The sequence below is a fragment of the Ostreococcus tauri genome, assembly GCF_000214015.3.
Source record: "Ostreococcus tauri WGS project CAID00000000 data, contig chromosome 08, whole genome shotgun sequence".
Taxonomy (NCBI): Eukaryota; Viridiplantae; Chlorophyta; class Mamiellophyceae; order Mamiellales; family Bathycoccaceae; genus Ostreococcus; species Ostreococcus tauri.
In genome coordinates, this window is record NC_014433.2 from 307,186 (window position 1) to 332,382 (window position 25,197).

General features: G+C 59.0%; 16 protein-coding genes across 16 annotated transcripts; 7 read left to right on the plus strand and 9 right to left on the minus strand.

Moving 5' to 3' along the window:
• Positions 1 to 617: 617 nt before the first annotated feature.
• Positions 618 to 2,677, plus strand: OT_ostta08g01740 (Arginine-tRNA ligase, class Ia; the record flags this gene model as incomplete). Its single annotated transcript, XM_022983554.1, has 2 exons — positions 618 to 1,016; positions 1,232 to 2,677. 2 exons carry the CDS (start codon positions 618 to 620, stop codon positions 2,675 to 2,677), a joined length of 1,845 nt encoding a protein of 614 aa, XP_022840961.1.
• A 194-nt stretch (positions 2,678 to 2,871) lies between these two features.
• On the plus strand, positions 2,872 to 3,959 carry OT_ostta08g01750 (Ubiquitin supergroup; the record flags this gene model as incomplete). Its single annotated transcript, XM_022983555.1, has 4 exons — positions 2,872 to 2,893; positions 3,259 to 3,529; positions 3,776 to 3,854; positions 3,945 to 3,959. The coding sequence occupies 4 exons, from the start codon at positions 2,872 to 2,874 to the stop codon at positions 3,957 to 3,959; spliced, it is 387 nt and encodes a 128-aa protein (XP_022840962.1).
• A 170-nt stretch (positions 3,960 to 4,129) lies between these two features.
• OT_ostta08g01760 (Endonuclease/exonuclease/phosphatase) lies at positions 4,130 to 5,197 on the minus strand (the record flags this gene model as incomplete). The annotated part of the gene is made up of 1 exon (XM_003080696.2): positions 4,130 to 5,197. One exon carries the CDS (start codon positions 5,195 to 5,197, stop codon positions 4,130 to 4,132), a length of 1,068 nt encoding a protein of 355 aa, XP_003080744.2.
• Positions 5,198 to 5,446: 249 nt separating this feature from the next.
• On the plus strand, positions 5,447 to 7,405 carry OT_ostta08g01770 (Gamma interferon inducible lysosomal thiol reductase GILT; the record flags this gene model as incomplete). Its single annotated transcript, XM_003080697.2, has 1 exon — positions 5,447 to 7,405. The coding sequence occupies one exon, from the start codon at positions 5,447 to 5,449 to the stop codon at positions 7,403 to 7,405; it is 1,959 nt and encodes a 652-aa protein (XP_003080745.2).
• A 15-nt stretch (positions 7,406 to 7,420) lies between these two features.
• On the minus strand, positions 7,421 to 8,413 carry OT_ostta08g01780 (4'-phosphopantetheinyl transferase superfamily; the record flags this gene model as incomplete). The annotated part of the gene is made up of 1 exon (XM_003080698.1): positions 7,421 to 8,413. One exon carries the CDS (start codon positions 8,411 to 8,413, stop codon positions 7,421 to 7,423), a length of 993 nt encoding a protein of 330 aa, XP_003080746.1.
• A 154-nt stretch (positions 8,414 to 8,567) lies between these two features.
• Positions 8,568 to 9,869, minus strand: OT_ostta08g01790 (tRNA-guanine(15) transglycosylase-like; the record flags this gene model as incomplete). Its single annotated transcript, XM_003080700.1, has 1 exon — positions 8,568 to 9,869. One exon carries the CDS (start codon positions 9,867 to 9,869, stop codon positions 8,568 to 8,570), a length of 1,302 nt encoding a protein of 433 aa, XP_003080748.1.
• A 71-nt stretch (positions 9,870 to 9,940) lies between these two features.
• On the plus strand, positions 9,941 to 11,343 carry OT_ostta08g01800 (DNA recombination/repair protein RecA,monomer-monomer interface; the record flags this gene model as incomplete). The annotated part of the gene is made up of 3 exons (XM_022983556.1): positions 9,941 to 10,030; positions 10,210 to 10,354; positions 10,556 to 11,343. 3 exons carry the CDS (start codon positions 9,941 to 9,943, stop codon positions 11,341 to 11,343), a joined length of 1,023 nt encoding a protein of 340 aa, XP_022840963.1.
• Positions 11,344 to 11,490: 147 nt separating this feature from the next.
• On the minus strand, positions 11,491 to 12,408 carry OT_ostta08g01810 (unnamed product; the record flags this gene model as incomplete). Its single annotated transcript, XM_022983557.1, has 1 exon — positions 11,491 to 12,408. One exon carries the CDS (start codon positions 12,406 to 12,408, stop codon positions 11,491 to 11,493), a length of 918 nt encoding a protein of 305 aa, XP_022840964.1.
• A 50-nt stretch (positions 12,409 to 12,458) lies between these two features.
• Positions 12,459 to 14,055, minus strand: OT_ostta08g01820 (Exonuclease, RNase T/DNA polymerase III; the record flags this gene model as incomplete). Its single annotated transcript, XM_022983558.1, has 2 exons — positions 12,459 to 13,910; positions 14,029 to 14,055. The coding sequence occupies 2 exons, from the start codon at positions 14,053 to 14,055 to the stop codon at positions 12,459 to 12,461; spliced, it is 1,479 nt and encodes a 492-aa protein (XP_022840965.1).
• A 261-nt stretch (positions 14,056 to 14,316) lies between these two features.
• On the minus strand, positions 14,317 to 14,601 carry OT_ostta08g01830 (Ribosomal protein S27/S33, mitochondrial; the record flags this gene model as incomplete). Its single annotated transcript, XM_003080703.1, has 1 exon — positions 14,317 to 14,601. One exon carries the CDS (start codon positions 14,599 to 14,601, stop codon positions 14,317 to 14,319), a length of 285 nt encoding a protein of 94 aa, XP_003080751.1.
• Positions 14,602 to 15,001: 400 nt separating this feature from the next.
• OT_ostta08g01840 (Rad60/SUMO-like domain) lies at positions 15,002 to 15,461 on the plus strand (the record flags this gene model as incomplete). The annotated part of the gene is made up of 2 exons (XM_022983559.1): positions 15,002 to 15,070; positions 15,249 to 15,461. 2 exons carry the CDS (start codon positions 15,002 to 15,004, stop codon positions 15,459 to 15,461), a joined length of 282 nt encoding a protein of 93 aa, XP_022840966.1.
• A 106-nt stretch (positions 15,462 to 15,567) lies between these two features.
• On the minus strand, positions 15,568 to 18,090 carry OT_ostta08g01850 (Suppressor of forked; the record flags this gene model as incomplete). The annotated part of the gene is made up of 1 exon (XM_022983560.1): positions 15,568 to 18,090. The coding sequence occupies one exon, from the start codon at positions 18,088 to 18,090 to the stop codon at positions 15,568 to 15,570; it is 2,523 nt and encodes an 840-aa protein (XP_022840967.1).
• A 172-nt stretch (positions 18,091 to 18,262) lies between these two features.
• On the minus strand, positions 18,263 to 20,278 carry OT_ostta08g01860 (Ribosomal protein S5 domain 2-type fold,subgroup; the record flags this gene model as incomplete). The annotated part of the gene is made up of 1 exon (XM_003080704.2): positions 18,263 to 20,278. The coding sequence occupies one exon, from the start codon at positions 20,276 to 20,278 to the stop codon at positions 18,263 to 18,265; it is 2,016 nt and encodes a 671-aa protein (XP_003080752.2).
• Positions 20,279 to 20,762: 484 nt separating this feature from the next.
• Positions 20,763 to 21,578, plus strand: OT_ostta08g01870 (unnamed product; the record flags this gene model as incomplete). The annotated part of the gene is made up of 1 exon (XM_003080705.1): positions 20,763 to 21,578. The coding sequence occupies one exon, from the start codon at positions 20,763 to 20,765 to the stop codon at positions 21,576 to 21,578; it is 816 nt and encodes a 271-aa protein (XP_003080753.1).
• A 614-nt stretch (positions 21,579 to 22,192) lies between these two features.
• Positions 22,193 to 23,414, plus strand: OT_ostta08g01880 (Zinc finger, CCCH-type; the record flags this gene model as incomplete). The annotated part of the gene is made up of 2 exons (XM_022983561.1): positions 22,193 to 22,327; positions 22,461 to 23,414. 2 exons carry the CDS (start codon positions 22,193 to 22,195, stop codon positions 23,412 to 23,414), a joined length of 1,089 nt encoding a protein of 362 aa, XP_022840968.1.
• A 362-nt stretch (positions 23,415 to 23,776) lies between these two features.
• On the minus strand, positions 23,777 to 24,997 carry OT_ostta08g01890 (Ribosomal protein L1, 2-layer alpha/beta-sandwich; the record flags this gene model as incomplete). Its single annotated transcript, XM_022983562.1, has 2 exons — positions 23,777 to 24,597; positions 24,916 to 24,997. 2 exons carry the CDS (start codon positions 24,995 to 24,997, stop codon positions 23,777 to 23,779), a joined length of 903 nt encoding a protein of 300 aa, XP_022840969.1.
• Between the last annotated feature and the right edge of the window lie 200 nt (positions 24,998 to 25,197).

The window sequence follows — 25,197 nt, forward strand, 5'->3', positions numbered from 1 at the left end:
CATCACAGCCGTCGGATCATCGTCAGTCGTCGCGCGTGGGCTGAAATCCATTCGGTTTTCATCGTTGTCTCAGATCGACCGTGTTCGTCGCGATTTCGTCGACGACGCGCGTCTGTTCGCGGTGCGGCGTCGCTTCGGATGTAGAGACGTCCAGACCGCGTCGATCTAACGCGTACCATCCGCGGAGGCGTCGGCGTCGGCGTCGAGCGTCGCCGTCATGTTCGACGTACGCGTGCCTTTAACGACTTGAAGCGAGCCCGATGGCCCACCGGTGCCAAATTGAGACGCGAGGCGTTCCGGAGGTTCTGGATGTACCACGCGCGCGCTTGACGGGGCGAGCGTTGATGCATGATTGAAAACCGACGTGTAATTTCATGCGTGATGCGCCGCGGAGGTGATGAAGTGAGTTCGCTAGGTGTAGGGCAGTCATCGACGGCCGGCGGCGCGGTTGGGCGATTCAGGCGAAACGCCGTCTCTTTCGCGAGAGGTGGGTAGGAACTTATCCCCGATGGCGCCGTGTGGCGGAGGAGGTGGCGAAGGAGTTTACGGCGGCGATCGAGGCGCGGAGCGAACGCGGGACGATCGTGAAGTGCGAAGCCGCGGGGGTGTACGCGAACATGACGCTGAACCGACCGATGGTGTTCGAGGCGGTGATGAAGAGCGCGGCAAAGCAGGGGGCGACGTTTGGGCACACGAACGCGGCGAAGGGGAAGCGGGTCATCATCGAGCACACGAGCTCGAACCCGAACGCGCCGCTGCACATCGGCAACCTGAGAAATGTCATGATCGGCGCGCACTTGGCGAAGTTGATGAAGGCGTGCGGGCACGAGGTGCAGGAGGCGTTTTACGTGAACGATTTGGGGGCGCAAATCGGTCTGACGGCGTTGGCGTACTCACGGGTGTACGACAAGCTCGAGCCATTCATGAAGATTGACCACTGGATCGGCGCCATGTACGCGGTGATGAACACGTGCCAAGAGTTACAACAAGTCGGCGTGAACCCGGGAGATCTCGAGGTGCGTGTGAACGTTCGAACGAATATCGCGTCGATCATCGACGGCTATGATTAATGTGTTTTTTAACTCTCTTTCTTACCTGGACCGTGGGGAGACACAAATCACCTCTGACAATATGAGCCGTCAAACGTCGACGACGCGGGTCGATGATAGATGATGGATGAGTGGGAGCTTGAAGACTAACAAACTCGCGTCATTTTTTTCTCAATAATTAGGATGCATGCGTCGCTGGTAAGGATGCCGTGGATGCGCTCATGAAGAAGTCGCTCGAGGCCGTCGCGGGTAACGCCGATAAGGAGAAGGGCGTGGCTGAGTATTTCGACATTTACCAAGACCTTCGCGGCCGATTCGAGAAAATCATGGTCGTGATGCTCGCCGATATTCGTACGATTCCAGACATCAAGGTCGAGGCGGGTAAGCTCAACTTAGCGTACGAGAAGCAAGAGCCGTGGGCGATTAAGATTTTCCGCCAGATGGTTTGCGACTGCCTTACTGGCGTACAGCAAACCCTCTCGACCTACGGCGTACAGCATGATCGATTCGATTTCGAGTCCGAGCTCGGCTGGGAAGGGTCAAACGATAAGGTGTTGGAAATCATGCAAAATAGCGACTACTATGTGCCGCAGACGCAGTGCAACGACAAGGGAGTTCCTCAAGGGGCGTATCTTGACATGGCTGGCTTCATCACGGATATGGGCTTCAAGATCGGTAAGGGTGGCTATCAAAAGGAGTACCCACCGCTCTACGTCCTTCGTCCGGATGGTTCGACGTTGTACACGTACCGTGACATTGTCTACTCGTTCAAGAAGGCGTCGATGAGCGATTTGATTTTGAACATTATTTGCAGCGAGCAAGACTTGGCGCAACAAAAGGTTGCCTTGGCGATGGCGATGATGAACCCCGAGATGGAGGGCCGACAGTACCACTTGTCGTACGATCTCGTTAAGCTTACGACTGGTAAGATGAGCGGCCGTCGCGGTCGCTACTTGCTGGCGGATGACCTCTACGAAGACCTCAAGACGGTGATTCGCGAAAAGATGGACAAGAAGTACAAGGAGAAGGGCGAGGACATCTCCCAAGAGATGTTCGATAGCGTGACCCACGAGGTGTCCACGGCGGCAATGAAGTATGCGCTCTTGTCTGTGAGCTGCATGACGCAAATTAACTTTGATATTGCGAAGATTACCGACTTCGAGGATGCGTCGGCACCGTTCATCCTGTACAACTCCACTCGTCTCACTTCCGTTCTTCGCAAGTTTGAGGATCGATCTTCCGCTGGCGTGTTGGAAAAGCTGTGCCCGCTCGACGACGTCGACTTCACCAAGCTCGACGACGACCGCGAGTGGGCCTTGCTCCTAGACTTTGTCTTGCCGTTTGCCGGCCTCATCGTCGACGCCGCCATGCCAACTTTGCCCAAACCACCTGCCTTGCCCTCCTACGGCATGCACCGTGTGTGTGATTTCCTGAACATGATGGTACGCGCGCTCTCGGGCTATTACGGTCCCGCTGGTGTCCGCATCATGCCCGTCCAGAGCCAGCTCGACGCCGGATGGAACGAGACAGCGGCGATGCACGCCCGCATCCATGTCTGTAAGCTCTTCAAGCAAGTGATTGATAATGGCTTGCGCTTGTTGATGATCGAGCCCCTCGAGCGCATGTAGTCGCGCCGAGACGACCGATCGAAATCATTTATTTGTCATGACAGACGTAAGACGCATCCGCTCCACTTATCGCCACGAACGAGCTCCACAACAGACTGCGAACACAACACGACACGAAACCATGTAGGGTTGGGCACGTGAACAGGATCGACCTCAACGCGCGCAACACTTACTCCTCCTCTTTACGGCGCACCATGCAGATTTTCGTGAAGACTCGTACGTGACGCGATGTGACACGACTTCATCGACCGCGCGCGCGCGTCTCACCGCCATCGCGCCGTCGCGTGGCGTCGCGAACGGCGTCGATCACGTCACGAACGGCATCGCGCCAAAGCCCTAGCGCGCGTGAACGTCGAATGTCTTCGACGACGCGACGCGACGCCGTTCGAGGCGAGAGGAGGCGTGAGAAACGTCCGAGATCGATCGTATCGTCGGTTGATCGATCGTGATCGCGTGTCGACGGGCATGACGAGCGAGTAGCGGGTGGAAGATCCACGCTCGATCGTGACGTGGGGCTTTGGTCGAGCTCGATGACTTTTGAGCTAGTGACTGACAGATGACGGATGTTTTCGCGAACGCAGTGACTGGTAAGACCATCACCTTGGAGGTGGAGTCCTCGGACACCATCGACAACGTGAAGGCGAAGATCCAAGATAAGGAGGGCATCCCGCCGGATCAGCAACGTTTGATTTTCGCGGGGAAGCAGCTCGAGGACGGCCGCACGTTGGCGGATTACAACATCCAAAAGGAGTCTACGCTCCACTTGGTGTTGCGCTTGCGAGGTGGTATCATTGAACCGTCCCTCGTTGTGTTGGCGAAGAAGACGAACGTGGACCGCGCCGTGTGCCGCAAGTGCGTATTTTGCGTTGAGACCGCGCGCTCGCTCGCCGCTTCGCTCGCCGAAAGGGTGGCGATCTCACCCGTGACGCGCGCTCTATTCGATGTGCGCGCGTCGAGCGAGCTGCCCGAGATTTACTTCACTCCATTCACTTTGCCGACGTCGAGGATTCCACTCGGCGCTGGTCATTCGCGTGTGAGACAGTCGACGCGGAGAAGGGTTTTACTTACTGACCTCGACCTGTTTATCGCTCCCTGCAGGTGCTACGCGCGCCTCCCGCCGCGTGCGACCAACTGCCGCAAGAAGAAGTGCGGCCACTCCAACCAGCTGCGCTTGAAGGTACGTATGAGACGTGTACTTGCGATTCCAATCCCGATGACACAACTTTGGGAGGAGTGACTGACCTCGACACTTTTCCGTCGTGAACAGAAAAAGCTCAAGTAATCCTGCGTGGAGCGATGGATTTCTTAGAGTTCGAAAGTAGGCTGGGCTGGTTTTCCGAGAGTGGGTGAGCGGCGCAACCTGTTTGAGCGTCGCGGTTAGCACCGCGACGAGTAGAATTAGTGTTTTAAGGCTAACACTCTCTATAACATCAAAAGCGAACTCAAATCGAACTACTTCACGAGAACAGTGGCAGCGAGCATGATGTGATCGCTCGGCTCGGTCGCTGCGGGAAACGGACCCTTGACTTCATCACGATGGGGGAGATCGAGTACGTCTAAGACCTCGACGTCGTCGGTTACGAAGATGTAATCGAGGGTGTCAATGAAAGGCTCATCGTCCTTGATTCGCGCATTGTTCGTGAAGTTGGGCTCAGCGCCGTTGACACGCGCATACGCGCTTTCCATTTTCTTTTGCGGTTTCACGTTGAATGGCGATCCAATGTACCCTTCAGGCATGACGGGATACTCGTCGATCGAAGTGTCAAGTTCGCCCGTCGTGATCAACACGTGTCCGGGGTCACCCGGTTTCAGGTTAAAGTCTCCCATCAAAACCGTCGGCAATCCTTCCGAGTGGTTGAGCGCGTACTGAGCCGCCATCCCGGCGTGAATCACCATAACTCGACGGTCGGCCGCGGTTCGAAACATGCACGGCATGTGATACGTCGCGACGCCGAACGAAACGTCCGACTTCTTACACTTGAGCGTTGCGTGCAGGATCGAGTTAAACCGGTTGCGCGCGGTGTCCCACTCCGTCATCGGCGGTCGGTAATCGGTCAGCTTTCTCCACAAACCCACCGGCGTCTTCACGAGTAAGTTGTACACCGGAGTCAGCGGTCCGAAATTCGCCTCTTTCGGCTTTACCCGCGGAAACTTCACCGTGTCACTCAGACGAGAAATGTCGCTTCGCACCAACTCGTACGCGTCTGTCGGCACCGCCAACCCAACCCCCATGTAATTGTTAAACGGCTTCCCGTACAGCGACAGAATGAATGTGTACCCTTTCTTCGCGAAGTACGCGTGCAAAGGCCCCGCCCAGGACATCGACACCTCCTGCAACCCGATCACCGCCCGTCCCGCGCACTCCGCGTCCAGCTTCGCCATGACGCGCTCCAACCGCGTCTCCGCCCTCAAATCATCCGGATCGCAGTGCGTGAAGTACCCGGGATCGGCCAGGTGCGAGCTCAGGACGTTGTACGTCACCACGCGCGCCGTCGCCCCCGTCCCGTCGCTCGTCGCCATGGTCGCTTTCAAACGCCCGTGCGCCCTCGAGCTCGAGCTCGACGCGCGCGCGCGGTCGCGAAGCGCGAACGACGCGCGCGCGCGGGCGTACTGCGCGCGTCGCGCCGTCGTCGTCGTCCCGAGCGCGTGTCGTGCGACGATGAGCGACGCACGCATCGATGTGACGACGCGCGCTCGCCGGGTCAGCAGACGACAGTCGACGACGCGCGCGCGCGCGAGCGCGGGGCGATGACGACGCGCGCGCGGTCGATGGCGTCGACGTCGAGGTCGTCGCGCGATTGGTTCGGCGCGCGCGGGATCATGCTCGCCCTCGCGTGCGCCGTGGTGTTGGCTCGGCCGAGCGCGGTGTTGGCGAGCGATTACCACGCCGACGGCGCGCTCGCGATCCCGTACGAGTCCAGGGCGGAGCGAGCGATGAAGGCGAGGGTATCGTTGGACGAGACGGCGCACACGCGGACCACGGCGCGCGGGACGAGGGTTGAGGGAGAGGACTTGGCGGCTCGCGCGCGATTGGTGTTGAAGGAGCTGTGGCGACGACGGACGGCGGCGGCGAGAGACGCCGTGGACGTGGACGAGCGTAAGCGGGCGGAGCGTGAGTTGGATTTGATTGGGGACGCGATCGAGGCCGCAAAAGGGGGGGGTGGGGGCGACGGAGGCGTCGTCGATCGCAAGCGATTCGCGGCGTTGGGGTACTCGGGCGAGGCGGAGGACGCGTGGGGAGGATCTGGAGGGCTCATGGAGTCCATCGAGCGACGAGGCGGAATCGTCCCAGGAGTAGGTGTTCGACGGGCTGGACCGAGTAAGCCGTCTCGATCGGGAGAAGAGGAGGAGCTCTGGAAGTTCATGTCCGCGCGGCGGAAGAGAGGTGGAAACGCAAAGCGTGGATTCGCAGCCAAGGAGAGACTCGCGCCCGCCGCGCCCTGGTTCAAGCCGAAGCAACCCGAGGTGTATTGGGACGTGGATTTGGAGAAAATACAACGCGCTCGAGAGTCAGTCGAGGCTAAACGTAAGGAGACGGATGATTTTGACTTTGAAATCACGGATATGCCCATCAAGGCGCTCGCCAACAAGAAGCACGTCGCCGCGCTCGGGGAGGCACGCGGGGCGGCGCAAACGCCGGATGATGACAAAGTAGATGACAAATTTATTGACGCTAAACATGATGCGATGGGTGAACTCCTTCGCGGTGCGCAAAATAGCACTGATAACACGTTCTCTGAAAAAGTTGAGGAGTGGACTCGAGCGGCGGCGATGAGATTACAGAACGCCACGATGAGTGCCAAGGAGACGATCGAAACCATGACGAACAGGGCGATGGAGGTCGAGCAAAAGTTATTCATGAAACACGTCGACGTTCGTATGTTCGTGGACTTTGCAGATCCTTTTTCGCTCGAGTTCATGCTGGGAGCATTTCAACAGCTTTCCAGTGAGCAGCTCGGCCCAGTGAAGTGGAATATTGTGCCTTTTGTCAACGTCGGCCAAGAGCGTAACGTATCCGCAAATTGTGCACAACGAGGAAACGGTCAGCACTTGAGTTGCAACGCAAACACCATCGCGGCGTGTGCGCTGAAGCATATTGGTACAGTATCTGGAGGCACGAGTGCGTTTACGTCGTGTTACGCAATGCAACTCCTTAAGCTCGAGGCTCAGGATGCACTTAAAAATGGTCGGCAACAAGATACATTGAGCAGAGTTGAAGAAAGATGTTGCGCGGCCGTGTCTGATGGCGTCGTACGATGGACGGGGAAGATGGGACAGGCGACACAACTCGGAAGCTCAACAGAGAATCAGTGCGCTGCGCAGAAACAGTGTGTGACGAATGGTGCTGGCCTCGAGCTCCTTTCTTTGAACAATGCCGAGCTCGGAAACGTCAAGCCTGAGCATCGGTGGCTCCCATGGGTAACCGTCGACGGGAAAGCGGTCTGTGAAAAGAAGTGCAATTTACAGGCGTCGATTCGGCGGAGCATCTGTGAAGTCCGAACGCAGTTGCCCGATGGATGCCCAAAGTTCCCGTGGAAAGAGGCGTGGTATGATGAACCAGAAATCTCTTTTGGGGGTCTCATCGCTGCCAGTGCCGCCATATTGCTCGCAACAACGTCCATATTCGTGCTCATGCGCGAGGCTGGGCTTCAACCTTTTGCGCTGTACAAGGAACCAAAAAACGCCGAGCAAGCGAGTCTTTTGAGCGAGCAACGTAGTGATCGGTAGCTATTTAGCAAAACTTTAGAATATCACCCCACCATGCGATTCAAATGCATCCCTGAACTGATCGGGAATCAGATCACCCACGGTCATCAGCTCCCACTTCGGTGCTGGAGCCGCTAAGACGTCGCGCCAAGCGTCCTCGCTAAAAGACCTCTGTGAAAACACCGTCGTAAACTCACCGTGCGCGTCGACGATGTCCTCATACGGCCCCCTGGAGACGGTGATCCAGTGCGTCTCTTCCGTTGTCGCTCCGTCGACGACGGGAGGAAACCCTTCGATGTGAAAAGCCCAGTCTGATCTCGTCACGCCGTCCACCGCAACACTCGCCGTCGACGTAGCAGCGTCAATGTCAAACTCGCACCTCTTTAAATCCATCCCTAATCCGACCCCGATCGCCTTCACGTGTGACTCCTTCAGACTCCAGTGCTTCCTAAACAATTCTTCACCCGCCCGCTCACCATTCGTCGACGCCGTCGCCGAGATTCGCTCGCGTTCGCGATCGGTGAGCACGCTCGAAAATGTCTCCAACAACCGCCCCACGTCCCGCTCAAGCCCACCGATTCGTCGCACCTGCCCCGGCGCCGCCACGTCCACCCCCACCACCGCGTGTGTCTCACTCGCTAACACCACGTAATCCCCCTCGTGCGAGACGTTAAAGTTAAAATTCGGCGCCCCTGTGACTTCCAAAACGGTCGCGTGAAACGGTTTCGCGCCCTTGGTCCTACGAATGTCCACATCCCGCATCGCCGTTCCTCGCGCGCCAATACTGAGTGCACACGCCCTCAACGCGATCGCGCGTTGCATGAGTCTCGACACGCACGCGCGCTTACGGTCGTCCTCTCGGTGGAATCGTCGCACGGCGAGCGACTCGTGCTCGGGCAAGAGTTCATTCAGGATGAAATCGAATTCGCGTTCGGTTGGACGCCACCGAGCGACGTCGACGATCCATCGCGCGCGTAGGGGATGCGTCGATGAAACATCGGTCCCGACCGCGTCCTCGGGATGGGGCATCGAGACGGAAGCGGCGGGGACTGGCGCTTCGAGTGGATCGAGAGGCGTTTTTGACGGTTACTCAGAGCGGTGGCGCGGTTTTATTTTCTCGTCGAATGCGCGTCTTCGGTGGCAGTACGATGATACATGGCTATAGTACTATTAATATTACGCCCTAGATTTCGTCGTTGAGGATGCGCTCGCGGACGCGCGCCATCTTTTGCCCCATGTAAAACAGGTTGTGCTCGCTCGCGAGCGTCCAGGCCAGCGGCTCGTTCGCGCGGTCGAGGTGGTGGAGGTAGCCCAAAGAGTGCTTGCTGCACAGGGTGCAATCGCACTCGTGACATGCAGGCTCACGGGATCTCCGGAACTCGGCGCGGCGAAAGTTGATTCGTCCTCGCGAGTGCGTGAACAGAGTTCCGTGACGCGCCACCTGCGTCGTATACGCGCTGTCAAACGTATCGACGCCAAGCATGACCGCGCGATCGACGTTTTCCACGTCCGAGATCCCAAGGAGGTGATTTGGCATGTCTTTTGGCATGAGAGGCATCAAGAACTCGAGCAAACTCCCTAGCTCGGTTGAGTCTCTGCCGAGCGAACCACCGATGGCCATCCCGTCGAACGGTAATGCGCTCAAATACTCCACCGAAGCTCTCCTCAGATCCCTATCCACGCCTCCGTGCACGACACCGTACATCGCCTGTTGACGCACATCGCTCAGATGCGCGCGCAGGCTTCTCGTCATCCACCGATGCGACCTCGCAACGCTCTCCCGAAGCGCGTTGTCGTCAATGTCGTACGGTGGCAACTCGTCCAACGGTATAATAATGTCCGCTCCTATCGCCTTCTGCGCCGCCACGCTGCTCTCCGGCGTCAATGTCATCTTCGTCCCGTCGCGATACGACCGAAACATCGCACCCTCCTCGCTCACTTCGAGCAACAAATTCTCTCGACGATGCTTTGTCGGATTCCTCGATTTCAACTCTTTCGCCTCGCTCCGCCTCTCCGGCGTCCCGAGCGAGAACACCTGAAACCCCCCGCTGTCCGTGATCGTCGGTCGACGCCGTCCCATCATCTCGTGCACCCCACCCAACGCTTCCACCGTCTCCGCCCCAGGCTGGAGCATCAAATGATACGTGTTCGCGAACATCAAATCCAAACCCGCCGCGTCCAACGTTTCGTGATGCACCGCCTTCAACGCCGCGTTCGTCCCGACGGAGACGAATCCAGGCGTGCGCACGACTCCATGCGGGGTCCGTATCTCCCCCACGCGCGCTCGCGAGCGTTTACTCTCGTGAATAACGTCAAATCGGAAGAAATCCCGTTCCGGTCGACCGAGCCGTCGTAAATCATCCGGCGGTGTTTCCCCGAACGACGACGCGCGACGCGTCCACGGACGACTCGAATCCCCCCACCGTCCACGCGTCCGTCGCCCCGCGCCAAGCGCCAGGCGCGAGGACGCGAGCGCGCGACGCATGCGCGTACTGACGTCGACGCACCGCGCCTCCAAAACGACCCATCCGCTTCACACGCCGACGCGTTCGAAGCATGGAGGCGATCGAGCGCCCGAGCGAGGCTCTGGAGCCGTGCGAAGAGCTGCACTACGCGCACGGACCGACGCCCGTGCGCGCGCTCGAGGTGCGACGACGAGACGAAAGCGAGGGCGAGTCGTGGGTGACGTTTCGAACGTTGACGCCGACGCGCGGACGGCGCGCGCGACGCGAACGCTCGAGGTGCAGACGCGCGGAGGCGCGGACGCCGCGCGCGATGGTCGCGTGATTGACGCGCGCGCGCGATCGAGCGCGAGGGTGACGCAGGAATCGGGCGTGGCGGCGTCGGACGTGAAGAAGCTCGAGGAGAATGGGATTCACACCGTGGAGGGATTGGCGCACGCGTCGAAGAAGCAGCTGTGCGCGATCAAGGGGCTGTCGGAACAAAAGGTGGAGAAATTGAAACAGATAGGTGCGTCGATGGAGCGCGGGAACGAGGTCGAGGGCGGCGTCGGGGCGGACGCGTACGCGCGGGCGGACGCGCGGGGGAACGGGTGCCAGGTTTATGCGCTGGAAAAGCGAGCACCCTACGCGCGATCGCCGCGACTCGGACGCGCGATGCGCGAACGTGGGGGTGAGGTGAGCCGTGACTGACGATCTAACGCGCGCGTAGCGAATAACCTCGTTCCGGGCGGATTCACGACGGCGACGATGATCGAAGCCGCTCGAAAGGATGTGATCATGATCACCACCGGCTGCGCAAAGGTTGACGAGATGTTGCAGGGTGGGATCGAGAGCGGGAGCGTCACCGAGATCTATGGCGAGTTCCGCACTGGAAAGACGCAGCTCATGCACACGCTCGCGGTGACGTGCCAGCTTCCCATTGAACAAGGCGGCGGCGAAGGGAAATGCCTGTACATTGACACCGAGGGCACGTTTCGTCCGCAGCGCCTGATTCAGATTGCCGAGCGCTTTCAAATGGATCCGGGCCCGGTGCTCGATAACGTGGCGTACGCGAAAGCGCACAACACAGAACATCAAACCGAACTCTTGGTCGCCGCCGCAGGGATGATGGCGGAGACTCGCTTTGCGCTGATGATAATCGATTCCGTGACAAACTTATACCGCACCGAGTACGAAGGGCGTGGCGAGTTGAGCGCGCGTCAAATGCATCTCGGGAAGTTCTTACGCCAGCTCGCGCGTCTCGCGGACGAGTTCGGTGTCGCGGTCATCGTGAGTAATCAAGTCGTCGCCAACCCCGAGGGTGGTCCGTTTGCCGGCGCGAACGCACTCAAGCCCATCGGCGGTAATATCATGGCGCACGCGAGCACGACGCGTTTGGCCCTTCGCAAGGGACGTGGAGAGAACAGAGTGATGAAAATCGTGTGCTCCCCCATGCTTCCTGAGTCAGAGGCGCAGTTTTCTATCGGGGAAGACGGCATAAACGACGCACAGGATTGATAGTTCCTCGCTCACTCGAGAGTATACAGCTGGAACGTCAAGCGGAGGGAGCTGCGCGAAGCTTCCGAGCGTGTGAGTACGCGTGTAATTCAAAGCTAAATTTTACAATCTCTTCGGTACCGAAGGATAAATATATGCGCGTGACGCTCAGCGCAAGCGCGTGGAATACCACGCGACGCCGACGGCGACGCACGTGAGGCCAACGATTTGCAAGCCGAGTCTCAGCTTTTCATAATCGAACGGCTCGTTCACCTCAGCGCCGTACTCCTCCTCGAGCGTTTTTTCTCGCCTCGACGACGTCGAACCCGTCGACCGTCGTCCCGTCGCCCACTTGTCGTTGTACGGTTCGAATCCATCCTTCGGCATCAGCTTCACCTCGACTCGTTCGTTCTCCCCAATCTCCAACCTCGGCGCCTCAAGGATGTACCGCAACTCTTCCGCCTGTTTTCTGATCGATTTCACCGGGTGCACGCTCTCGAGCCACTCGTACACCGCCAGCGCCTTATCCCGTTGTCCGTACGCGTCCAGCGCCAGCGCCTTGTATATCCCAATCTTTCCTCCCAGCGTGCTCGTCTCGCTCGTCTCCTTCTCCGCCGCCTCGAACCACTTCACCGCGTCGTCGTACATCCCTCGTCCGTACGCCTTCACTCCGGCATCGTACATCTCTCGCGCCCGTTCAATCTCTCCCGCGAGCGTCCGCGCGTTGCTCTCCAGCTTTTGCGCAATCTTCTCCGCGTAAAACTTCTGTGCCTCCGGCACGTCCTCGGCTCGTTCGTACCCCAGCGATCGCGCGACGACCGTCTCCATGTCCTCGCCGCTCTCGAACGCGTCCTGAAACCGCTGCGTGGCTCTCAGAACGCTCGCGGCGTCGGCACCGATGGGGATGAGCGCTCGACGCACTTCATTCAAAAGCGCCTTTGACGCGTTGTCGTACGCGTTCGGTCTCGAAGCGAAGGGCTTGGAGGCGATCACGGCGTCGTCCGCGCGCTTTTCAGTGTTCGAGGCGACGCGTGAGAGACGTCGGAGGGAAGGGGAGGGGGCGCCGAGCGCGAGCGCGGCGCGCATGGCGAGAGGCTTCGTATGACGACGTCGCCGGGGACGAGCGGCTATGAGAGCTACCGACGCGCGTCGCCGGGAAGGGAGACACGCGCTCGTTTGTGCGCACTAGTTCTCTTCCCTTTTTTGTTCCGAGGAGCCTCGCCTTCGGGGGCGCGCTCGGCCGCGCGTTTGGCATCCTCGGCGGCGACGAGCGGCGCCGCTGGATTTTGTGAATTTTGGCGCACGACGACAACGGGGGGTTTACCGTTCACCTCGATTGACGTCCCCGTGAGCGGGCGAAACTTTTGACTTCGACCGATGATGTCAAGCGTGACAGCGCCCTCGAGACGATTGAAAGCCTCGGTGGCGTGCGTCTCGTCAGTGAAGGTGACGTAACACGTCGTGGTGGTTTTGCCTCCTGGCGGGCTCAGCGTCGAGCTCGCGCCTAGATGCGAGCCCTCAACTTTCGTGATGTGCGCACGATCTTGCTCCTCAAACACACCCTTGATGACATCAATCTCAATCCCACGAGGGATCCGATGGATGAAGAGCTTAGAAAGCTCCTTGGGGTCCAGAGAAAACGGCGGAGGATCCAACTCACGCGTTGGTGTCGCCTGTCTCGATTCCCACAGCGCCAAATCGAGTGCCGCTTTCGCGTCCTCCACCGAATCGTGGAATCCCGCTGCATTTTCACGAAGTTTGCGATCGAGAAACTTCTCGCACAGCACCGCCAGGCTCGGCGTGGATTTACGAACGTTTGAGTACCGGAACAGCAGCGCCGTGTCGATCACGGGCTGATGGTCAATCTTCAACGCCTTCAAGTCGTACACCAAAGAGTGCCCGACGAGCACCGTTCCCGGCTTGCACAACTTGACGATCGCTTCCTGCACATCCTCGAGCGTCTTCTTCGCGTTGAGCACGTCCTTCTCCTCCAAACCAGTGATTTCTTTCTTCATGTCGACTATTTTGCCTGGCGGCTTGACGAGCGTCTTCAGCAACACCTTCCCACTCTCGTCCACGACCGAGACCCCCACTAGAGCTCGCGCATCGCGATCCGTCTCGCACATCTCGCAATCGATCCCCAACAACCTCGGCTGGAGACCCTTCTCCACACACCACCTCACCGGACGATACTTGGTCCGTCGCCATCCGCGCGTGTGCGACGCCAAACTGTAATACCAATCCTTAAAACTCTTATGTTCCCGCGTTCGACGCACCAGCGCCCACCGCGCGTCATCCTTCGTCCCCACAACCTCCTCAGCGCTCCACACGTCCCACTCATCCCGTTTCTTCCGCCACGCGTCCGCCTCCGCGAGCGTCGTCACTTCCGCCTCGCGCTCCGACCCGAGCGTCGACACGAACAATTTCAGCGTCTCGCTCGAGTGCCTCGACGGATCCCCCCACTGACACATCGGTCGCTTCTGCGTCGTTTTCACCCACCCCTTGAAGTCACACGCCGGGTGCTTCTCGGGGTCGGTCGTGTACCGTCGCTGAGCATCCTTGACGACTCTGACGAGCGCGGCGAATTCCTGCACATGTCGAACAATTTCGGCGTCGTCAGTGGCGCGATCCGGGCGTGAAAGGCGCGGGGGACACGGCGTGGTTATGTTCACGCGTCGTCGCCACGAAATCGCGCGGGAGACGGACCTCGACGGAGGACGGCGTCGGCGCCATGGCGGCCGCCGCGCTGTGCAGCCGTCGCCGGCGCGCGCGTTCGCGCGAGACGCTCGACGGGAGAGCGAGTCGACGGCGACGACGCGAACGACGCACGGAGCGAATCATCGACGCGTTCGATCGATATCAATCGCATACATGAACAAATCTACACGCATCAAAGCGCTCTCTCTCTATCGCGCGCGCGCTCGACGCCCGAACGCGCGCGTTTACTAAACCAAACCCGCCCTCGTCCTCCACCGCGCGTCCTCGACCGCGCGTTCACTTCCCCTTTGAAGCGCGCTTTCCCTCGCCCTTCTTCGGCGGCCCTTTCCCTCGCCGTTTCATCCGCTCGAGCTTCACCTTTCTCCTCGCGTCGCCGGGATCCGCGAACAACGGATCCATCTTCGCCATCGAACTCGGGTACCAGTTCACCAGACGCTCCCCGATCAGGGGCTTCCGTAAAATCTTCCGTCCGCTCGGGAGTCCGTTCCCGAGGTGATGCCCGAAGATCTCCGCCGCTTTACGCGCGATCTCGAGCGCGGTCTTCGTCTTCGCCTGGCTCATCCCTTCCCTCCGCGCCCGTCCGCCGCGCGCGCGCCGCGGTGCACCGCGCGCGTCCACGCGCACGTCGAGCGCGCACGTCGAGCGCGCGCGAGCGGGGACGACGCGCGACGCGCGGTGGCGTCGCGTCCGCGGCTGTCCGACTCGTCGGCCGTCGCGGTGGCGTGTACACGAGTCATGACCCATGAACGAGTCCCCCCAAGGGCCGCGACCACGCCGGGGGCGACGAAGGAAAAAAAAAGACGAACACGAACACGCGAGACGCCGGGGGTGACGAATGAAAAAAAAAGACACACACGAACACGCGAGACGCCGGGGGTGACGAATGAAAAAAAAAGACGAACACGAACACGCGAGACACCGGGGGCGACCGAGGACGACGCGAGACCCGCGCGCGGTGACGATGAGCGAGGACGAGGTGAAGAAGGAGGTGAAGGACGAGACGCACATTAACATAAAAGTGCGCGATATGGTGCGGGAGCGATGACGCGGACGACGATGCCCGTGAAGAGGACGCGCGGGCGCGGAGGGCGCGGTGTTTGAAATCTGAGCGCCGATCGTGGACGACGGCCTGGATGGGCGTCGCGGCGCGGTCGATGGAAGATCGCGGAGGGAGACTGACGGTGAGATGATTTTGGTCGGAATCGTAGGATAACGCGGAGGTGCACTTCAAGGTTCGCCCGACGACGAAGTTTCAAAAGGTGTTTGACGCGTACTGTCAGCGAAAGGCGCTGGAGCCAAACATGGTGCGATTTCTCGTGGACGGCGAGCGGATTCGAGGGGATCAGACGCCGGAGGATCTCGATTTGGACGACGGAGACGTGATCGATGCCATGATGGAACAGGTGGGTGGTGCGAACTAGGCGCCGCGCCGAGCATCCAGCATAGGACAAAAGTAGGAGCGCTTGTAAGAAGAGAACACATCCTGCGGTCACTCATTTCGTTTTGATTATACCGAGAGTGTTGTGTCTATTGATACTCCGCCTGAGCGCGCGCCATCTTACCCTGGCGACTTCTGAAGACGTCCTTTGCGGGCGGTCTGGCGCTCGCCGCGGCTCGAGACGCCGTCAACGCCGGATCGTCGATGAGCTCTATAGCCTTGCGCTTCTCCCCACCTTGGTAACCCATCTTACTGAGATAGCCCGCGATTGCTTCCTCGCTCAGATCGGTTCGCTTTATGGCGTCCAGAACGGCGTCCACGCGAGGCGGAGGAAACTTGGAGAAGGCGACGGGGCCGGGAAGGCTAGAGAAGAATTTCCCGAGTTGGCCTGTGAGCTTGGTTTTCTCCACCGGTGGCGGTGGCGGCGGTTTTCTCTTGGGTGTACCCTTCGGAGCGGACGGCGCTGGCACGGCGGCTATCATGGCCTCTCTCGCGAGACGCTCCGCGCGAAGCGACGCGAACGACACTCGAGACGCCTCCGCCTTGTTCATTGGAACCACGGCGCCGAGCGAAGCAAAGTAATCGCAGTATTCTGCGCTGGCGGCTCGGATGTCCATGCACATATGTCGTCCCAGGAGTGCGTTGAGAAGATTTGTCTTCAAATCCATCGCACCGCACGCGGCATTGCGGCGCGACTCGGCGTCTAAAATAGTGTCCATGGTTCCGTGAGAGCGCTCGAAATCAACAAACATGTCCCAAATCTTCGTTGAAGGCGACTCACTCAGCGCACGTCCGAACAGCGCGCGCACGTTCGCGATGTCGTTGATTCCGATGAGGAACTCCGCGTATCTCTCGACGTACGCCGGTACGCTTAAGAAATTCTTCAGTCCGAGCTCAAAGATATTTCTCGCCGGCTTATCAGCCTTATCGTAGCTCCACTCGATCGTGGCCGCGGTGGCATAGATTTCCCACGTCGCCCCGTGAGCCTTGCGCGCTCGCATGAAAGCCTTACGACTCGACGCCTGGTCCTCGGCGCGTCGACAGGCGCGAATGTACTCGCAGTACGCGAGGATGGTGTCCGCAGGCATCGTCACTTCCTCACCGCGCTCTGCAGCCTCAGTGGCGTACGACTCGTACGCGTCCAACACAGTCTCGTACACCTTCTTGCACGCATCGACGTCGCCTCGAGTCTCCTCGAGATCGGCGGCAGCGAAAACGAGAAGAGTACAGTACGGTAGAGCTTCTCTTCCTCGCTGAAGTACATCCGCCGCATCATCCGTGCGACCCTCTACCTCGTGCCAGTGCGCGTACTCGAGCCAAAACTCGGGTGTCTCGCCCAGCGATAGCCCTGCTAGTTCATACGCGTGCTTTATGCGGGCGAAGAGCTGGGGTGACCCGTCGCTTGGCGTCGAGCCTTCGAGCCTCTGCGCGTTTGTTTTTTCAAACTCAATAACCTCCGCCCACTTCGCCGCACATTGTTTGAGATCGGGGGCAAGTAAGGTGTATTGCTTCGTCGCGCAATCTTTCGCTCCGTGCAAGGACGAACCGCAGTACTTGCACTCGTGTACGCAATCACAACCCGCGCAGCCAGACGCGTTGAACCTCGGGCACACCACGGATGCCGAGCCATCCGCACCACGTTGGACGGGATCGACGCACACCGCGCCCACAACCACACCATCGATTACCTTCTTTCTCTTCCCGAGCGCCGTTCGCGTGAGCAACAACTTGGGTGCTAGTTCTAGCAAGAGCGCTTTTGCAAGCGTCTTGTTCTTCTCTTGCTCAAATGCCTCGTACGACTTGTAAACCATATCTAATTTGTGCATCGGCACCAAGATCGCCTTTTGATATGTTCGTCGAACGATCATATCTCGAGCGCTCGGCGCTTGCTCCACCTGGACGTCCGTCACGATCAGCGTCGCCTCCGTATTCCGCAAGAACTGACAGTAGTCCAACCACAAGTCCGCCGCATCTGCGTCCTCACCGACGATGTCTATCGAGTATTCGTACACCGATTTCATCGTATTCACCCCCTCTTCCGTCGTCACGTCCTGCGTGCTCGCCATGTACGACGCGTACCGCCGCCAAAGCAGCGCGCTTGGGCACGGAATCAAACACTTGCCAAAGATCCCTCTGATCGCCTCGTCGTCCGGCGTCCCGCTTTCGCTCCTCTCGATCTCCGCGTCCACGTACCAGCACCACGCCAGAGAAGACCTAGGAAACTGCTCCGTGATCGCGTCGAACAGCGGTCGCGCGCTCGGGATGGTCATCGCTCGAGCGATTCGCGCGCACCGCTCCCAACCCGCGCCGTCGCTCGGATTCTCCCGCAAGTGCTCCAATAGCTCGTCGTGATCGCCCACGACGACGTCCACGTCCGTCGGCGACGACGGTTCGCTCTCGCACGCCTCCTTCGCCGCCTCCGTGAGGGTTTCTTCGTTCGCAACGACCGACTTCTCGGCTGATTCCTTTGCCCGGGCGTGCTCCGCGGTGCCAGACAACAATCGCTCGACGAGATCTGCCTTGGTTCCGTCCTCGTCGAGCCCGCTCTCAGCGCATCGCGCGCGGAGATCGGCTATCTTGAGGCGCATGAGCGCAGGTTTGGTGTCGCCCATGGCGACAGCGAAGACGCGTGCGCGGGTGTGAAGAAAGCGCAACGTGCCTGAGAAGTGGACGGCGCTGTGAGCGGACGACCGAGGCGGGAGCTCGGATGAGAGGTAGAAGGTGAGTGGAGAGTTGGGGTTGAATATCATTTCAAATCATGGCGTTTCTTAGATTGGTGGTCGTTCACAGTGATTCACTACGTTTGCGTATCCAAGCGCGTATGTGAGGAATATCTGCACGCGCCGATGGCAACGAGCGAGAGGGAATTCGCGCTAGCGGTGCGCAAGTCGGGCGACCGTGTGCGCATGCGAAGGGCATCTGCGTCAATCTTAAGGCTTTAATGATGCATTCGCACTCATGAGGATTCAGAGTGTCGCCGAACATGATCGCTCCGCGACATGCTTTGGACGCAAGCAAACGGTGGAGTGGTCGTGGCGCGTGTGTCGAGGAACTTGAAGTCGACGTGAGCTCGTATAAGTACTGGCGAAGCGCGTCCCCGCCGAGTGTGGTCCCTCGTATTGTTGGCACTCGAGTGAGATAGATCATAGTTTCTTGCTTGCCGTTACCGCCGTCGTCAGTTTTCCAATCCCATCCCCAACGGCGAACATTGTGTGCATTATTCTCCAGAGCGTCGAACTCGTTTACGCTCATGGGTGTCGCCCAAAGCGCTGGAGATTTCGTTTCTTGCGTTGGAACGTGTTTGTTTGGATTGAGTATCGTGGCCCAGAGCTCTTCGAGGCCTATTCGTTCGTCGCACGCGTGCTGATCAAACGCCACGATGCAGTCGTCCACCGTCGAGATGATAAATTTTTTCCCCACTTGGTCAATCACTCTCGCTTTCTCAAGCGCAGCACGCTCGAGCGTTGCCGGCGCTCGTAAACGTGAATTCGATGGTGTCTTCTCGATGGTCAAGATTGGGACCTCGGGCGCGTCAAAAACGGGATTAATCCACGTCTCCATGATGGATGGATGCGGGACAGGTGGTGCAGAGTCAAGAGAGTTTCGATGCCGTAGCATCGCTCGTGAGAACGGTCCATTGGTCGATACGCAACATGCGTCATCGCATCGCTCACGTTTACTAGTCTGAGAGAACGTGCCTCTTCTTAAAACGGGAGGCGGTGGCTCTTGGGGGGATGGCTCCTTTTCTGACGACGGCTCCTCTCGAATCGGCCAACACTGCTCGTGAACAATCGCCTGGCGCAAATGACTAAACATGGTGTCCCAGTCATCGAATTCAATGAGCGTCCTTGATGGATCGTACGTCACCTCGTAAGAATCATCGGGACAGTCGATCGCTATGAGGAATCCGGGATAGCCCTTGCCTGCGTTTCGGGCACCGTCTCCCAAGAAGGCGTCAGCTTCGATTCGGATCATCTCTCGATGCAAAGCGTCAACCTTGCCGATAATGTGGTCTCCGTTGACGTACACCAGCTGCATATCGGACGATCCCAGACGCCGATCCGCGGGTGTGACGTATCCACGTACGCGCCATTTCGCATCCTCGCTCTCGTAATCGACCATTCGCAACCAACCGACGACTTCGTCTCCGTACGCTCGACGTAAACCGTCCAACACCGATTCGCGATCTCCTGAGACTCTCTCAACTGCGCGTCCATTCATGATCACATTCATGGAGAGCTCCGGTCGGAGTAGACACGCGTGAAACACGATGGATTTCAATTCTCTCTCCAGAGCTCCCTTTCGAACGTCCTCTCGCGTTCGAGCCGCCGCGATCGAATTTGCGGCGAAGACACCAACGCACTTCACCGTCGTCGACCACTTCTCATCGAACGCCCCTGACCCGCACTCGACCCCAGCCGCGCGCGTCGCTCGGATCGTCGTCGTCTCACATTCATTATTAGCCCTCGTCGCTATCTCCACGCGCTCGCACTGCGCGACGATGGTACTTAGCGCCCGCCCGCGTCTTCGATTCGCTTGCCTCGTCGCCCCGCGCGCCGCGCCGTTCGGTTCTCCGAACGCCCACACCAGCTCCCGCGCGCTCTCCCGCGTCATCCCCTCCCCATCGTCCGCACAGAGCATCGTTATGACATCCCTGACCCCGACCTCGACGGAGATCGTCCGCGCGCGCGCGTCTAGGGCATTCTTCACCGCGCGCGCGACGATCTGTATCAATCGAGTCGAAGCGTCGCCCGTCGCTCTCCTCGCGTCCACGTCGCGCATGCGCGCGATCGGACGCATATCAGACAATTTTTTCCGGCGCGATTCCGCCCCGTGCGTCGCGCGAAGACGATCGCGCGTCGCCCGTCGAGTTCTCACGTGCCCCGAGGGAACGCGAATCGTCGTCGAGCGTGGAATCGTCCGCAGCGCCAGACTCCGACGCACACGCTCGACGTCTCCGCGCGCGCGTTCGCGAGAGCGTCGAACGTGTGTTATGTCATCGCTCCGAGCGCGCCTGCGAGCGGCCGAGCGCGATGTGACCGACGTCGGGACGTCGAAACGAACGACCGAGGTTGAACGGTTTGAAAATCATCGCACGCGTTCGGCGTCGATCGAGCGCGCGAGCGAGGGCTTGGAGTCGCCAAGAACGCCTCGCGAGGTGACTGCAAGAGTTTGGGAGCCGTCGACGCGCTCGGGGGCGTCGCCGTGGGATAGTGCGTCGGGGCGGCGGGCGCGGTGGACCTCGGTGAAGGCGGCGACCAAGTTGACGACCCCGCGGCGGACGATGGAGGAAACGCGAGCGAGAGACGTGAGAGATAGAGAGTTGGATGTTAATGCGGCGCGCGCGGTGTCCGGTTCATTCGCGGTGGTGAGCGGGGAGGGAACGGCGACGAAGAAGACTGGTGGTCAAACCAGAGACGTGTCATTCGAGCAAGACGACGTAGAGGCGGAGGTTCTGAAGATTCTTCGCGACGTGGTCGCAGACGCTAAAAGGGAGCGTGCGAGTGGACTCGATTCCAAGAGTTGTGTCGAATCACAAGACGGTGATGACGGGCGCGACGAGAAGGCGCTGGTTTCGATAAGTTCCAGGGGGCGAGTAAAAGAACGAAACGAGAGCCTCGCTAGGATGGGATGGGATTTTGGAGCGATTATCATCGGCTCGATCACGATCGCAATGGCAGTTGTCGGTTTTCTATTCGGTTTCTCCGTCGCTCGGTTCCGGTCTGGGAACGGCGACGTCGGATACAGAATTTCACCACAAGTGAAGACGCGAGTTGAACCCGCAACGAACTCACTCATGCTCGACGGTATCGACTTCGAGGCGAGTTGGAACAGCACGTTGCTTCGAGCCAAAACTCTTCACGACTCTCTGACGGACGACGATGCGCGTCGACGTATCAGATCTGCCGCCAAGCGCGCTCGAGACGCGCGCCGACTCGCACTCGAGGCATCTTCATCCGAGGAAGATGAGAACGACACGCTCGTGCGCGCGACCTGTCGAGCCGTCATCGCCTTCTCCGAGCTCGAGCGTTTCTCGAGCGTCAACACGTCGCTCGATCACGCGCATGCCGAGCCGTCGGCTTCTCGCCAAGTAGTCTAGCCTTCCAGCTTGTGATATTGCACTCAAGACAAAAATCAGAGGCCAGGCGACCAACCGTTTTAGGCTCCGCAGCGTGCCGATCTGACTTTCGACGGTCGTAGCAACTATAATGATCCGATATTCCCTATTAGAGTGCGATCCATTGGTACCCGCGTGATGACGTGGCGGGAAGATTACATTTTATCATGGATCGGTTTGCCGAATATCGGACACGTCATACGTACTCAAGGCACTTTTTTATTTATATATTATTATTTTAGTTAAAAATATGAAAAACGTGAATTTGTCGTATTCTATCCGTCTGGTGCCGAGCATCGAAGTGACAGGTTTACCAAAAAGCGTAAAAAGCGAACGCAAAAGTGAACCGCAACAAAAAGCGCTACGCGAGGGCGCGAATCCGATTCCCCCGCACACGTGCGCTTGCACCGAACGCCACCCGCCCTCGCACGCGCGAACGGCTAAAACGTCATCGCACACGCGTGAAACGCTCAAGCTAACGCGCGTCGCGTGGAGCGACAGCGCGAATTTTAGACAAACGTCAAAAACCGGGTGTTCCCGGGTTTCGCGCGGAGACCCACACGAGCGCGCCGAGCGACGCGTTTGATCGTCAAGACATGGAGTACGAGGGCGGGAACGGGACGCCGAAAAGGGTCTCATCGGATTCTACCACCGTTCTCGCGAACGAGCGGTCGCGGATCTCGCCATCGCCCTCACCGCCGCCTCGAGAGGTGTGTAGGGACTTTCTCAAGGTAGGACGATTTTCGAAGTTTGAGTCGCGACTCGCAATTTTTGTCTCTTGAGGCTGTACCTACAGGGGCAAACAAGACATTAGCAGCGGCCAGAAATACTGACGGAAGAGACGCACAATCGTCGCACTCGCAGGGCGCGTGTTTTCGCGAAAGCTGTCGTTATGCGCACGACGCGGCGGAGGGAGCAGCGCTGCCAACGCAGACGGCGCAGCCGATTTGTAGGGATTACCAAAACGGACGCTGCTTCAGAGCGTCCTGTCGATTCTATCACGGAACGACCGCAGAACAAGTGACGATGGGCCTTGGAGTCGGTAACAGAATGTTCGCGGGATCGATGGACATGTTCGGCGCCATGGACGACGCGCACGGAAGAACAGCGCAGTTGCACCTCATGAACCGAACCATGAACTTGCCTTTCAACATGATGAATCAAGGCGGGCAAATCGATGCGTCGATGCTTTTTGGTGCCGATACGAATGCAGCTGGTTTACTTGGAGGTCAGCCTACCCTGGAACAAGCGTTGATCATGCAAAATATGTTGGCGTCGAACGGCACCGCGCAGTCGAACAGCGCAGCTGTGTTGAATGCCGTGGCAATGGCCAATGAAATTTTGCGAAGAAACAACGTAACACAGCCGATGCCCGCGAACCCAATGAGTGTTCAACAGTTAGCAGCCGCAGCGGCAACGCTCGCGCAGCAACAGGCGATGGTACAGCAACTCACAAACAGTCAACTTGCTCAAGGGGAAGGGCAAGTGAACTTTGTGGGCAAGGACAGCAACACGCTTGCACCATCGGCCGAAATGGCGTTCTCTACAATGCAATATGTTGATAATGGCATGGTGTCTGAGAATTACAACGCCTCTTGGAGCACGTCCAACATCGCCACTGCCGCGACGAATGCTCAAGGAGTGTCCAAGTCAAATTCAAACGAAGGTAGTGAATTTGCACTTCCTGACAGCATTTATGACTATTTGAATGTGCCGCAATCGTCACAGGGCGGTTCGAACGATAATAACGGGTCGAGCACACCGTATAATACGTTCAGTAGACCTGTTTGGGCACTTGAGAATAACTCTGCGAGGTAGATGTCTCATGGTTCATTGTTGTACCACTAGTTCGCGATGAACGCTTCCGCGAACCATTTTTGATTTTTGATTTCTACGCCACATTGATGTATCTTCGTGCGAGGATACAGCGGTGCACGCCGCGGCATAGCCGATGGAAAGTCACGCACGCGCACTGGTAACGCGATAAATATAGCGCGTGGAGCCAGTACGAGTAGCAGCATCATTTTTTGGGTAACTAAATAACTTCTAAATGCGTCACAAGCCGTCTCCCCGACAACTGAACACGTTCTGCGCGCGCAAAAGGATATATGTGTGTGTGGAGGTCACTTTGTATGGTATTTCGAGGCTAGTTCTCTAAAATAATTGTTGCGTGCGCGAAGTTAAGCCGCGACGATACCGGCTTCGGCGACTTCGGCGCGAGCCGCCGCGACGTCGACTTGGACAGACGGGCCCATGGACGAAGCAATGTACATCGTACGCCAGTAGACACCCTTGGCGCCCACCGGGCGGTTGGCATCAATTGCGGCAACAACCGCCAGGAGGTTGGCCGAGAGATCAGCAGCCGGGAAGCTGAGCTTGCCGAATGGCACGTGCACAATGCCCTGCTTGTCCGCGCGGAACTCAACCTTACCCCCCTTGAACTCGGTGACCGTCGTCGCCACGTCGGTCGTCACCGTACCCGCCTTCGGATTTGGCATCAGGCCCTTCGGTCCGAGCGCGCGACCAAGCTTGGCCACCTTCGGCATCATGTCCGGAGTCGCAACGAGCAAGTCAAAGTCCATCATACCGCCGGCAATCTCGTCAACCAAGTCATCCGCACCCGCAAAATCGGCGCCCGCTTCCTTCGCCTTCATGACGTTGTCGCCTTGACATAAAACGGCAACGCGGACAGTCTTACCGGTACCCTTCGGCAACGCAACGGTCGCGCGCAACTGTTGATCGTTGTACTTCGGGTCGATATTGAGGCGGATGTGCAACTCGGCGGTTTCATCGAACTTGGCTGTCGACGTGCTCTTCATGAGGTCGATTGCCGCAGCCGTACCTTGGGCATCTAAGCGAGATGGCACCGATTTCTTCGCCGCGCGGTATCGCTTGGACTGCTTGGCCTCCTTGGAGGACAAACCGTCCTTGCGCACAGCGCGCGTGGGCGGCGCGGCCGTCTCCTCGAGCTCGGAAAAGTCCAAACCCGCGGCGCGGATCGCTACGCGCGTGAAATCAAATCGTTCATCGTCAGTCGTCAATCTTTATCGTCTCGAACACAGCGTTAGCCCGAACGACGCCACGCTTCAAGGCGCTCCGCGCGTCCCGTCGTCTCCAGGTTTTAGGGTCAGGGTCCGCCGTGCCTCGCGGTGCCCGTCCCCACGCGTCGCCCTCGCGCGAGCGCTCTCTGCGCCCCCTCACGCGCGCATCGTTACGAAACATTCTCAACGTCTCTTTTCGCGGCGCGCCGACGCGCGCTCGCCTCCAGCGCGTCGCACGTCGCGCGCGCTTCCCCCTCGTCGCCGTCACTCGCACGCACCCGTCGTGTGCCGGCGTTCGCTCGCGCGCGGCGTCTTGAACGCCGCGCGCGGCGCGATCGTCTTGGCGGATACCGCGAACATATTTATCCGAGCGAACGTTCGAGCGCACGAGTCCGTCGCGCGTCGGCGCGGCGTCGCTCTGTGCGCGCCGACGCGCGCGACGTCACGGATAAACAGGGCTTGGAGGCCGCCTCGACCGATCACTCGAGTCGTGAACGGTCGAGGTGTCCCTCGATGGACGGAGGGGGACTCCGCGTCGAGTGCTGAGTCGTCGTGTCGCG